Raw genomic sequence first — 13,613 nt, 5'->3', positions numbered from 1 at the left:
AATCTAACGTAACTGAACCTACACTAATCTAACATAACCATTTCGCTGCGCTTTATGACTATACAGTAGATCAGGGGTTCTCAAACATTTTTGGCTGCGACCCCTACAAATTACTTCGATAGATTCGCGACCCACTCCCCCAGCAACAAAGCATTTCTGACAATCACTGTAACACATTTCCATGTCTCCGTGTATCTGCTTGCCTGTCTATGTATGTATGTACGTATGTAAGCTTGTATGGATCTCTCTCTCTCTCTCTCTCTCTCTCTCTCTCTCTCTCTCTCTCTCTCACACAAACACACACACACACACACACAGTCTTTAAAGGCTGAACAACTTACCATTATTAATGGGAAGAATGGGCTTGCTTCTTGGAGCACAGCGTCTCCAGCCTTGGGGCGATGCTGGAAACTGCAACACGGAGATCATCCTCGACACGAAGTCGTGATCGGTACTTGTTTTTTATGTATGTTAGTGCGGAAAATGTAACTTCACAAAGGTAGGTCGATCCGAAAGACGTCAGTACATTCATTGCGGTCTTGGATAATCCTGGATATTCTTCTGCCACTGATATCCAAAACTTATCCAGTGTTGTCGACTCAAACTTCATCCGTAAGGTTCGATCACTAGAGAGTTCAAGCAGTGCATCCTCCAGATCAGATGGTAAGTGACTCCCGGTAGCAGTGAACGGTTGTCGTATCCAGTCATGTTGTTGTAGAGTTGTCTCTTCCGTGAAGTACTTTTTGAAGTGGTCAAAGAGACTTCGAAAGTGAGTGGCTATGGCTCCTCTCATGTTATCCAAACATGCGTGCAGTTCATTCTCTTCAACGAATTCTTCCAGCAAGGGAAACATTTCAACATTTCCCTCTTCAGATCTCACAGCCCATCGTTCCAGCTTCCTTTTGAATGCATTTACTTTGTCGGACATTGTCAAAATGTTTGTGTTTGGGCCTTGTATTGACAAGTTCAGTTCATTCAGTTTTTCATAAATGCTTGCAAGATATGCAAGTTTTGCTAGCCATGTGGAGTCACACAAATGAACACTGAGTGTGGACCCACATTCAAGAAGAAAGAGGCGAACTTCATCCCTCACCTGATACAGGCATGTGAGAACCTTGCCTCGGGAAAGCCATCTGGCCTCTGTGTGGAGCAATAAAGCCTCATGGTCCTAACCCATATCCTTACAAAGTGTGGCAAACAAGCTGGCGTTCAGTGGCCGTGACTTTATGAAATTCACTATTTTAATTGCAGTTTCAAGAACACTGTTTAGCTCTGGAACAAGAGCCTTACTAGCAAGAGCTTCCCGATGAATAATACAATGAGTGAAATTAACATTAGGAGCCACCTGCAAGATTTTTCCTCTTAATCCTTTCCTTTTACCCAGCATTGCCCCAGCCCCGTCTGTGCATACACCGACACACTGGTTCCAAGGCAATCCCATCTCACGTAGCTTGCTGTCTAACTCTGTGAAAATAGCATCCCCTGTGCATGTTTCTTCCAAAGTAGAGCAAAACAACATGTCCTCATTAAGTCTTCCATCAAAACTGTATCTTATGAATACGAGTAACTGAGCAGAATTTGAAATGTCAGTCGACTCATCAACCTGCAAAGCATACCTCACATTCTTCACTCTTCAATCAGTTGACACCGAATGTCATCTGCAATGTCATGAATACGCCGCCTTACGGTGTCGTTTGACAGAGGGATAGTGTCAAGGTCACGGGCCACTTTTTCTCCGTGCACAGCTCGACACATTGCCACTGCAGCAGGTTTTATGAGGTCTTCACCAATTGTGTGTGCCTTTTTCTTCTGTGCAATTAGGTATGCAACCGCATATGATGACATTTGAGCTTCGGCAGGAGTTGTAGTTTTCTGTGTTATCACCTGTTTTTGTCCCTGTAGCTCTTTTTCCTTTCGTTGGAAAAAGTCTATTGTCTTTTTAGCATGATCTGGATGTTTGGTTTGCAAGCGTCTTTTCATTTTCGCTGGTTTCAGGCTTTCGTGAGCAAGAACTTCAAAACACAGAACACACTGAGGATGATGAATATCATTAACTGTACAGCAAGTAAATCCATATTGTATGAATTCTTCGATATTTTCGGCGCTTGGATGGTCGATCACACTGGTAAGTTTTTGCGTTATGTCCGTCATGGCCCTTATTCCCACTTGACGTGCTTGGTTGCTCGGAATTAACATCATCGGATGCTTCACTGATGTCTGTTTATGTGTCCTTGCTTGTAGCCTTGCGAATTAGCCACCGTTCCATGGTGCAGGTTAAATAGCAACGATGTCACGAGAGTAGAGTTGCACGAGCCTTACGAACCGATACTGACGGCCTTCTCACAAAACACACGCCTTTACTGAGTGCATATGCCACGTGTAACAACACCAATAACTCTAAAATAAATCGTTCTGAAGTGAGGACACACAAAGTAGTAACTATTATCAATATTACAAGATTATTAGTGTGGAGTACTTTATCCAGCAAAGAAAGCATGCATACATAAGAAAGCATGCATACATAACGTTGCTTTATGATGCATTATCGAGCATCGGGCAGGTCGACCACCGCTGACAAGTACTAGACGCGTTAGGATGGGTAGTGGGAGGAAGAGGAAGAGGAGGAGGAGGAAATAGGAGGGGTTGCAGGATCTCGCGACCCCTCAAAATTATTTCGTGACCCCTCTGGGGGTCGGGACCCCCACTTTGAGAACCTCTGCAGTAGATTATTATTCCCTTTCACTGCAGAACACGACAGCAGTCGACGGGCATCAGTCTCGCCACCGTTGCTATGGCAACCGTGCAACGGCGTCCCAGATCGTGCTGCCCTCATACGGTGAGAAATCAAAACATAAGGTAAACAAACAGGGTCCTGCAGTTCAAAAGGCGCTTGGGAGAGTATTGCAATTTCTGGGAAATTTACCATGATTTAGCTGAGATATATGCAATGTAATGTGACCTGATGTTTTTTAAGAAGATGCTGGACGTGTAAATATACACAAAGCGCTTGATAATTTATATAATATTACGGTAAACACCGGATCTTAATGTATCAGCAGGCCAGCATCTCTGCGTCCTTTTAATTAAATCCCCGGCAAATTTTCATCGTCCTGCTGATAATATATGTAGCTATTAAGGAATTTTAGTGCTGAAAATGTAAAGGTAAGTACTAGGCAATCTCAAAAGTGCTGTAGACAATTACCTTATACCATTTTGATTTTTTGCTGGAGAATTAACACTTTTTGAGGGTATTATTACGTATTTACACCCAACTCACTGACAAGAAAATGGGCTAACTCACCATATACTTTAAGCAATTCTAAGCCTTTTTTCTTCTATGGCACTTCCGTCGTAAATCAACCTTTGATGAGTTATGTAATTTATATTGTTATTATATTCAGTGGGAGAAAGCCATCTTTTCCCTGCAGTGTTCGGACAGTTGTATGTGTTCATTTGTGCCTGTTATGTGTGTGGGTGGATAAAGCACATTTTTCGGCTAATCACAAAGTAGGATTTCAATCGCCCCACCCTAGGGCCCGCATGATTTGAAAGTCAGTTCGTCTCCAGCCATGAACTGTGAAGACTGCAAAATCACCGTAATTACTTCAGGAGCGGTAAACTGGTAGGTAAAGGCATTATTTCATATTTACACCCAGTTAGGTTAGGTTAGATGAGGTTTGGTTAATGTCATGGGGGATCTGGGGGGCAAAGCCCCCCCAGTTAGGCAACACAAATTCCCTAAAAAGCTTAAAATTATATTTTTCCAAAGGATTTTAGTGTTTTTGGTTTGAATTTGATACCAGTTTCAGTCGGAAATCACTTGTTTTTGCTTGTTTCCCCCCCCCCAAAAAATCCCGCTTTCCCACAGGTCCCCCATTATTCTTTGGGGGGGGGGAGAATGCAAAAAAAAGTTATTTCCAACAGAAATGATTATCAGATTCAAACGAAAAACACTAAAATCCTTCGGAAAAATATAATTTTAAGCTTGTTTGGGAGTTGGGTGTATATAAGAAAATTTACCTTTTTGAGAATCAAGCCGAAAATAAATTCTGCAATGAATCAAATGTTACGTAACCCACACTAATCTAATGTAACTTGACCTTTGCTAATTTAATGTAACTTAACCTACATTAATCTAATGTAACTTAACCTTCACTAATCTAACATAACCTACTCTAATCTTACTTTACTTAACCTACACTAATCTAACACATTAACCTAACTGAATAACAGATTAACTTACTTTATGCTAAGAAAACAAACCTAACCTAACCTAGACTCTCCTGGATATGAGACAATGCAAAAGTGGTACACAGTATGGAAATAATCTGCCAGGGATGTCATTTTAATTTTTCTTGTCGTTTCTGAAAGATTTCATTCAGCTTATGGCAGACTTTTCGACCTGGCTTGGTTGGATATAGCCTTAAAAAAAAACTTCAGTACAAGAGGCCTTTCCTATCTATCTATAGCCTGATGCCCTAATCCCACAAAGGGTGGCTGCAAACAAAATGCCTCCAAGTCGCTCTGTCACCCACCATTTGACTGCCCTCCCCCCAGCTCACTCCCCCCCCTCTCTCATGTACCTCTCCACTCCATCCCTCCATCTCATCCTTGGCCTCCCCCTCCTTCTCCCCCCCTCCACATCACTCACATACACTTTCCTCATCAGTCTCTCACTCTCCATCCCCCCCACATGGCCAGACCACCTCAGTGTGTTTCTCCTAATACTTCCTATCACATCCACACCACAATGCTTCTTCACTTCCTCAGTTGTCAGTCTGTCTCTCCATGTAACTCCAAATGTTCCTCTCAAATAACTCATTCCCAATGCTCTCACTTCTGACTCTTGTCCCTCCAACAAGGTCCAAGCTTCACTTCCATATATTAGAGTTGGCAACACAATACTGTCATGTAGTAACTTTTTCGCTTCCATGCTTACTTCCCTGTTTCTTATCACTGCTTTCAAGGAACCAGCAACCATTCTTCCTTGTTGTACCCTTTCAAGCACTTCACCCTCCAAACTTCTATCCTTACTCATCACACTACCCAAGTACTTAAATGTACTCACATTTTCCATTTCCTCATCATCCAACTTTACTGTACATTCACTGACTTCACTTCTCTCGATGACCATAACTTTGCTCTTCCCTACATTCACCTTTAAATTCTGTTTCTTACACACTCTCCTAAACTCGTCCACCAAGCCTTGCAGCTCCCCTTCATCTTTGCTTAACATCTGCAAACAACAGTACAGGGAGTTTCCAGACACTACCCTCTCTCACTAGGGCCACTCCAACATCCACTGCCCTACCTTGTATCTCTTTTATAACCCCATTCATGTACAGATTGAACAACCATGGAGACATGACACATCCCTGTTTCAACCCAACCTTCAAACACAAAAATTCACTCAGTTCACTATCCACATGCACTGCACCCTTAGCACCCTCACACATACTCTTCACAGCATTCAACATCTTCCCAGCTACTCAATATATTTGTAATACTTTCCACAATCCTTGTCTATCCACCCTATCATATGCTTTCTCCAAATCCATGAAGGCTGCATACAACTTCTTTCCCTTCTCTAGAAACTTTCCACTAAAGATCTAAGAATATCTGATCTACACAACCTCTTCCCTTCCTAAAGCCTCACTGTTCTTCTCCAACTAATTCCTCTATTATTTCCCTAACTCCGTCAGGTGCTTGAGGGTGCGAAAGTGGATGTATGTGGAATAACTGAAACTAAATGACAAGGTGAGAGTGAGAGACAATGGGGGTATGGATGGGAAATATGTGCAGGAGTAGGTAAGAATGAGAGGGCAAAAGAAGGAGTGTGTATTGTGAGTAAAAGATGGAAGAAGAACATTTCTAGCCAAGCTCTCATCACACCTGTGGTACCTGTCAGAGGAGCTGGTGGCGGTTGCATTTTTCGATCCCTCAGTGTCCTCACCTACAAAGATGCTTATGGAAAGAGCTATAGGGGAATGCAAGGGGACAGAAGATGCTCGTATGCGACAGGCAATCAATCCGGCATTTGCTGAGGGAGGGGGACCCAACTGCTTGCATTTTAAGCCACTTGAGGTTCACTTACTTTTTTCTTAAGAAATTATCCAAAATTACAGTAAATATAAGTTTAAGATCAAGGTGCAACCCCTAAAATTTGATGTATCAAAAAAATATTTTGCATGGAGAACTTTTAGTGCAATAGGAAAAAATTTAGACATTAGGACTAGAACATTTTGAATAACAGTCTTCCCTATATACAGTACCCTCGCGTCCAACACGCGTTTGTCCAGCACGGAGAGCAATAATTAGTAAGATTTAATTCGATTTAATTACTGTAACACGGGTGCATTAGCATAACATGGACGGAGCTCTGAGAAGTGGGCGAAATCCGCAGAGTTCGCCTCTAGCACGATCACCCCTGGTCCAACACGATCATACTGGACGTTCCCGTGATGCTGACAGCCAATAAAAACTTCCGATCAAGTAGCCTTCCCCGCCCACTATCGTGAGGTGATCGTGATGTCGCCCAATTTAAAACGCTTCTGCTCTCACGTGATGTTTTGTTTAAATTTCTCCCGCCACAGCGCCACTCAGTCGCATAATTCGCATTGGAAGATGCTTTTTTCTTGCTGCATTTTCTGCCCTTGTTACTGCATTTTACCCTGCTCACGATGCTTAGGAAGCCTTCTGAGAACCCCAAGAAGCGGCAGCACCTCCCTCAGGCCACCAAGCTAGAAAGCATCGAGAGGAAGAAGAAAGGGGAGAGGAAAGTTGACATTGCCAAGGGCTATGACATGAATGAAGCCAACGTGAGGACCATAATAAAAAAACAAGACAAGATCCTGGCAGCAGTGAAGGCTTACAGAGTGCTAGGAGAGGCAGAAGCAGGACCTTCCATGGCTGTGGACGAAGATAGTGATTCTGAGTGTGATTTCGAAGGATTTATGAGGGAGGTTGAGGAGGAGCAGCAGCCATTACCCGCTAGTGACACCAGCAGCCATCCTCCAGGGACCCAGTAGGCCTACCTACAGCCTTGGATACCACCTTTCATTCCCAGCAAGCCCAGCAACACTATCCTAAAAGGTTAGTTATCATTCATAGCACTGTACCATTTATTATAATTACAGTAGTACCAATATATGTATAGGTATATGGTAGGTATTTAGGGTGACTTTTCCTTGGGTTGCTGACATAATTCATTTTTCCCCATAAGCTCTGTTGTTTGTCCAACACGGGACCCATGCATGACAATATTACCTTGTTGGACGCGAGGGTACTGTACTTAAGAACCATCCTAATATGTCTACAGTATATATGGAAGGTATTGAGGATATATGCAGTGGAGGGGAAATTGTTGAGTACTGTGATGAGTATGTACAAAGGAGCTAGGGCTACGATGCGAGTGGATGGTGAGCTGAGAGAGTTCTTTGATCTCAGTGTGGGACTGAAACATGGTTGTGTGATGTCTCCATGGCTGTTTAATACATACATGGATGGGGTTGTAAAGGAGGTGCAAGGTAGGGCAGTGGATGTGGGGGTGGCTCTAATGAATGAGGGTGAGATTTGGAAGATTCCGGTGTTGTTGTTTGCTGATGATACAGTATTGTTGAGTGAAGATGAATGGGAGTTGCAAGGTTTGGTGAATGAATCTGGGACAGTGTGTAGGAAGAGGAAACTGAAAGTTAATGTAAAAATGAGTAAAGTTATGGTGTGTGAGAGGAATGAAGTCACAGAATGCACAGTGAGGTTGGATGACAAGGATATGGAGAATGTGAATGCATTCAAGTACTTGGGTAGTGTGATGAGTAAGGATGGAACCTTGGGGGTGAAGTGCGTGAAAGGGTACAGCAGGGAAGGAAGGTTATTGGTTCACTGAAAGCAGTGATGAGAAATAGGGAGGTGAGTATGGAAGTTAAGAAGTCACTGCATGATAGTATTGTGATCTCTACCCTGACTTATGAAAGCAAGGCATGGACCTTGCAAGAGGGGAACAAGTCAAGAGTGAAAGCAGTGGAAATGAGGTACTTGAGAGGAGCATGTGCAGTGACGTGGAGGGACAGGTTGGCGAATGAAAAAGTGAAAGAACATTGTGGGGTGGATGTGGATGTGGTTGAGAAGATTAGAAGAAATACACTGAGGTGCTTTGGACATGTGGAGAGAATGGAGAATGAAAGACTGACTAAGAGGGTGTATGTAGGTGAGGTGGAGCGAGGGAGAGGGAGGAGGAGATCAAGGATGAGGTGGAGGGATGGAGTTGAGAGGTATATGAGGGAGGGGGGAGTGAACTGGGGGGAGGGTAGTCAAATGGTGGGTGACAGAGCGACTTGGAGGCATTTTGTCTGCGGCCACCCTTTGCGGGATTAGGGTGTCGGGCTATAGACAGATAGATTGATATATGCATAAATATACACTGTATGTACATATACTGTATATATATACAGTATATATATATATATATATATATATATATATATATATATACAGGTCTCCCTCGTTTTACGATTGGTATGCGTTCCTAGAAAGGCAATCGTAAACTGAATTATCGTAAAGCGAAATTAAGGTTTAATGGGAAAAATAGGGATGCATTCCTGGACTCGTGTATAAGGAACCGAAGACCCATACAAGTGATCTAATATGCAATAATAATGATGATGTTTTATGTATTGTAGTGCATCTGAATCACATATGTATGTAAATTTGCAAACATAAAGACATGAAATAGCAAAAACAACATGAAATACAGCTGTACTGTACTGTACTGTTATGTACCCTCCTATTGTACTGTAGCTCCATCCACCCTTAGTCGGTCCCCCCCGAGGCTGGAGGACGTAATGCCTTAATGTCTCCTCCGAGGCTAGGAGACATCCTGGGCCAAAGCCCATCACTCCTCAACACAAGAGGTGGAGAGGGAGGAAGCAGGGATGGTGGAGGTTTGGATGGCAGGGGTGGATGACTCAGGAGAATGAGAGGTGGTGGAGGTTTGGGTGGCAGGGCTGGATGACTCAGTGGTAGCAGAGGCAGATGGACTAGCAGTGGGTTTGAAGAAGCTGGAAATTGTTGTTTGCTTTGCCAGCCTTCTCACAACTCTTAGCTGATCTGCCTGTGAGCGCAGGATTTCCACATGCCCAATCGTAAATGCGAGGGAGCTCAATCATAAAATGAACACTTGGTACTAAAAAAGAACGATCGTAAATGCGAAATATCGTAAAACGATACAGTGTAAAACGAGGGAGACCTGTATATATATATATATATATATACACAGTGGAATCTCAATTTTCAATTGGCATATGTACCTAAAAATCACCGCGAAATTCAAATAATCGAAATTTAAACTGAACTTCTTATGGGAAAAATTAGTTTGGGTCTGGGGCCTCCAAACCTAACTACCTAAAATCATGATTTTTTGCCCACATCCCCTGTAAACTTTATGAACTATAATTGTGGTTAAGTAACTGTAGTTCTGCATTGTATTGCCATACTGTCAGCAAGTGTATTCTTGGTGTATTTCTGCCTTTTCCTGTATTGCCATTTCTCCTTTGGCTGCAAAGATTTAGAGGAGCCAGGCTGCTCTCATTCATTACCACTGCTACCCGAAGAACCACTCTTGCTTGCCATCTTGAAACCGGTAAGTTGCAACGAAAATACATACAACTGAATTGCAGTGAAATGCCTGTCCACATATGGAAGGTACAGGCTGAAAGTGCAGCAACTGGCTGTGGAGGGCTGGCTGCTGGCAGAACAGTCGCAAGATGGCCGCCGACAACAGAGCATCGCCTTGCACATGGTTTGTTGTTGTTGGTGCCTACTCTTATCTGGGAGCACCTTGTCCTTAAACAACATGACTATTTTTCTTCTCAGTCTCTATTGTTCATTTCTATGTTGCTCCTTATATTCATAATTACCGTACTTCTCTTCGTTTCAGTATTCTGCCTACTGTATTTGCTACCACCTATAATTCATTTTGTTTTAGTATTTCTACAATGATTCTCTTCCTTTAATTTCTCTTGTTATATCTTCGAGCTATTAAAGTATTGATTAGTTAACAATAAGTATATTTATAGAATGACGGGATCGTCCAGGGTGTGAATTGTCCTGACAGGATATCGTCCATGTTTTGACGGGGAATTATCTGACGGGCGAATTGGCTTGACGGTGAATTGTCTCGGAGCCATATTATCATATGCTTCATATACTGTATGAATAAATGACGTTGATTTTCATTCTCTTCTTGACACGTCACACGATATTAGGTTAGGCTCATACTTTTTCTTATAATTTTCCTTCACTTCTAGCATTTTGGTTCACATCAAAAATATTATCTTTGTTTGTTTTAGTTGGAGTCTGGCCCTGAGAGCACATGTCATATCCTGTTAGGTTAGGATCATACTTTTTCTTATAATTTTCCTTCACTTCTAGCATTTTGGTTCGCATCAAAAATATTATCTTTGCTTGTTTTGGTTTGAGTCTGGCCCTGACAGCATTGAAATATGCGACTTTGCATCGAAAAGTAAGGTGGGCAGACCACTCCAAAATGCATCGAAATTTGATTCATAGAATCTCATATATATATATATATATCAATCATTTCCTGTGGCACCCCATGGGATGCACAGGGCCTCAATGAACTCTCTCCACCAATATTTGCCTCATGCCATCTCCTTCAGGTCCCACCAACACTCCTCTCCCGCATCTTTTTTCACTGTCCTCAACCAGGTTTCCCTCGTCCTACCTCTACCTCTTCTTCCTCTAGCAGTCCACTCTGGCACATCCTGTATTAAACTACCTTCTTTTCTGTATATGTGCCCCAGCCACTTCCAGCGAGACAGTCTCACATATTCAGTAACTGGTTCCACTCTCATAATGTCCCTTACTCTTGCATTTGTAACTCTGTCTTGCCACTTTACCCCAAGAATCCTTCTCAGTATTTTATTCTCAAATCCTAATATTTTCTGATCTGTTGCAATTGTACTGTACCATGACTCATGCCCATAAATTAAAATTGGTCTAACCATGGAATTGTAAATTTTCACCTTAGTATGTACCGAAAGCATATTATTATTCCAAACAGATTTCAACATTCCAACAGCTCGCCAAGCCTGTCTAATCCTCTCCTCAATTTCATTGTTTAATGATCCATTAGATGATACAATCGTTCCCAGATATTTAAAGTTTTCTACAGTCTTCACCACATTATTCCCAATTACACAATCGATTTGGTTCTCCACATTCATATTAATAATTTCAGTCTTTCCACAATTTATTACCAATCCCACTTTTTCTCCTTCCTCCACCAGACAATCAAGCACCCTCTGCATCTTGTAAATACTTCCGCAAATCAGTACAATATCATCAGCATAGTCCAAATCCATCAGCTTCTTATTTTCTTTCCAGTTAATTCCTGCACCTGTTCTCCTTACAACCTTTTTCATAACATAATCCATAACCAAAACAAACAGCAATGGCGAAGGAACTCCTCCTTAAGTCACTCCTGACCTAACTTGAAATGGATCACTCAAAGAACCACCCACCATTACCTTACAAAAAGTACCTTCATGCAGGCTTCTGATAATATTTACAAACTTTTCTGGTATACCATACAATCTCATAATTTTCAACATAGTTCCACGTCAAACACTATCAAACACCTTTTCAAAATCCACAAAACACATACTAAGTGGCATTTTCATCTCATTAGCTTGTTGCATTAGATGCCTTACAATAAAAATCTGATCATTACAACCTCGACCCTTTCTAAATCCGGCTTGTTCTTCTCTCAAAATTTTTATCAATTACTGGCTCTATTCTGTTCAACAAGATTTTGGAAAAGACTTTTGCAACTACAGGTGTCAAGGTTATCCCCCTCCAATTGCCACACACACTTAAATCTCCCTTTTTTGGTATTTTTATAATCACTCCATTTTTCCACTCTTCTGGAATTCCATCATTAACCCAAGCCACATTAAAAAGTTTCAAAAGCGCATTCATCAACTCGTCATTTTCCGCCTTAAGCATTTCAGGGAATATTCCATCCTCTCCTGGGGCCTTAAAATTCTTTAACTCCTTTATAGATTTTGCTACCTCTTCCAAAGTTATATCCCCTGTTTCTATCTGCAAATCTCTCTCAGCTGGCAAAATGTCCTCTTCAGCTGGGATTGGTCTGTTTAGAACAGATTCAAAGTATATATATATACACAGTTCAATGCAAGCTATGTGAGGAAACATTGGCCCCATCATTAACTCTTGGGATTCAAGTAACATTCTACTGTATTTCTTTAGTCTTGCTGCTCCCTGACAATTTCATTAAACTTAGGAAATCTGTATTACTGAAGTGGTTGTTGAAACTGAATTTAACCTCCCGAGTTCCAAGTCTATCCTAAATTGAATAAAAATATAAGTAACAAGTAGTGCCAGGCACAACAAACCTCACCCGAAAGCAGTTATTTTATTTTCAACCATTTTCAAGTTATAGCTCTCTGAAAATCTGTGCTCTTGCATCTGACCTTTCAAGGTCACTCAAGCTCAAAGGTCATGGTGCCAAATGAAAGCCCATATGAGACTTGGTATATCTTGATCATAGTAAATATCTCCATCTTCAACCAGTTTTGAGTTACAGACACCCATAATATCCATGACACTGAGTTTGACCTTTCAAGGTCACTTAAGGTCAGAGGTCATGATACCAATTAAAAACCCATATGGGACTTCCTATATGTCGATAATAGTAAATATCTCTCAATCTTGCTGTGCATCTGGGGTCAGTTTTGAGTCCCTTGTTATTAATCATGGTACTGTACTTGAAGCCCTCTCACCTGACTTCAGAAATGAACTCCCGTGGGAGATGTTGTATGCTGATGATTTGGTGTTGATTGCAGAGAATGAAAAAGAGGAGGAGGAAAGATTTAGAAAGTGGAGAGATGGTATGGGACACAAGGGCTTAAAAGCAAATGCAGATAAAACAAAAGTGATGATAAACGAGTATAGGGGTTGGTGTTGGTACTGTCAATAAAGAGGGAGAGAGGCCATGTGCAATTTGCCACAAGGGCATGGGAAGTAATTCCCTCTAGTGCAGTGTTTGTCATAAGTGGGTGCATAAGTGATGTAGTGGTATTAGAAGTAGACTGCGAGATAATGCTGATTTCACGTGTGCGGCATGTCACGGAGAGCAGGTGGAGATTGTCAGGCATGAAAGGATAGAATAGAACTTGCTGGTGAGCCTCTTGAGTGTGTGAAAGAGTTTTGTTATTTGGGAGACATGTCATGTGCTGGAGGTGGGGCTGGAGCTACCTCTGTGGCTAGGGTGAGAGGTGGTTGGAAGAAGTTTGGGGAGCTGTTGCCTCTCCTGACATTGAGAGGGCTCTCCCTACGTGCTAAGGGATCTTTGTATGCAGCATGTGTTAGGAGTGTAATACTGCACAGTAGTGAGACCTGGGCAGTAAAAGAAGAGAATATTCGCAGGCTCAGACATACAGAAATGACAAAGGTTAGGTGGATGTGCAGTGTATCCCTGCGTGGAAGGCCTGGGGAGGCTGGATTTATGATTGATGAGATGGGAGGTAGGCTGGGACTGGAGTGTATTGACGTTGTGATGAGGAGAGGTAGAT

The 13,613-nt window shown here is 42.1% G+C and overlaps 2 protein-coding genes across 2 annotated transcripts; both read right to left on the bottom strand.

Annotated features, from left to right (window-relative positions):
- Window positions 1–346: 346 nt before the first annotated feature.
- Window positions 347–928, bottom strand: LOC145392472 (zinc finger BED domain-containing protein 5-like). The gene has a single exon (XM_080266868.1). The coding sequence runs from the start codon at window positions 926–928 to the stop codon at window positions 347–349; it is 582 nt and encodes a 193-aa protein (XP_080122994.1).
- A 698-nt stretch (window positions 929–1,626) lies between these two features.
- LOC145392470 (protein FAM200A-like) lies at window positions 1,627–1,980 on the bottom strand. Its single transcript, XM_080266867.1, has one exon. It carries the CDS (start codon window positions 1,978–1,980, stop codon window positions 1,627–1,629), a length of 354 nt encoding a protein of 117 aa, XP_080122993.1.
- Between the last annotated feature and the right edge of the window lie 11,633 nt (window positions 1,981–13,613).

This window comes from Coenobita brevimanus, chromosome 22 (assembly GCF_032717465.1).
Source record: "Coenobita brevimanus isolate Jiangsu-jjx chromosome 22, ASM3271746v2, whole genome shotgun sequence".
NCBI lineage: Eukaryota > Metazoa > Arthropoda > Malacostraca > Decapoda > Coenobitidae > Coenobita > Coenobita brevimanus.
The sequence above is the reverse complement of the archived record's forward strand: the minus strand, read 5'-3'. Positions and strand labels throughout refer to the sequence as shown.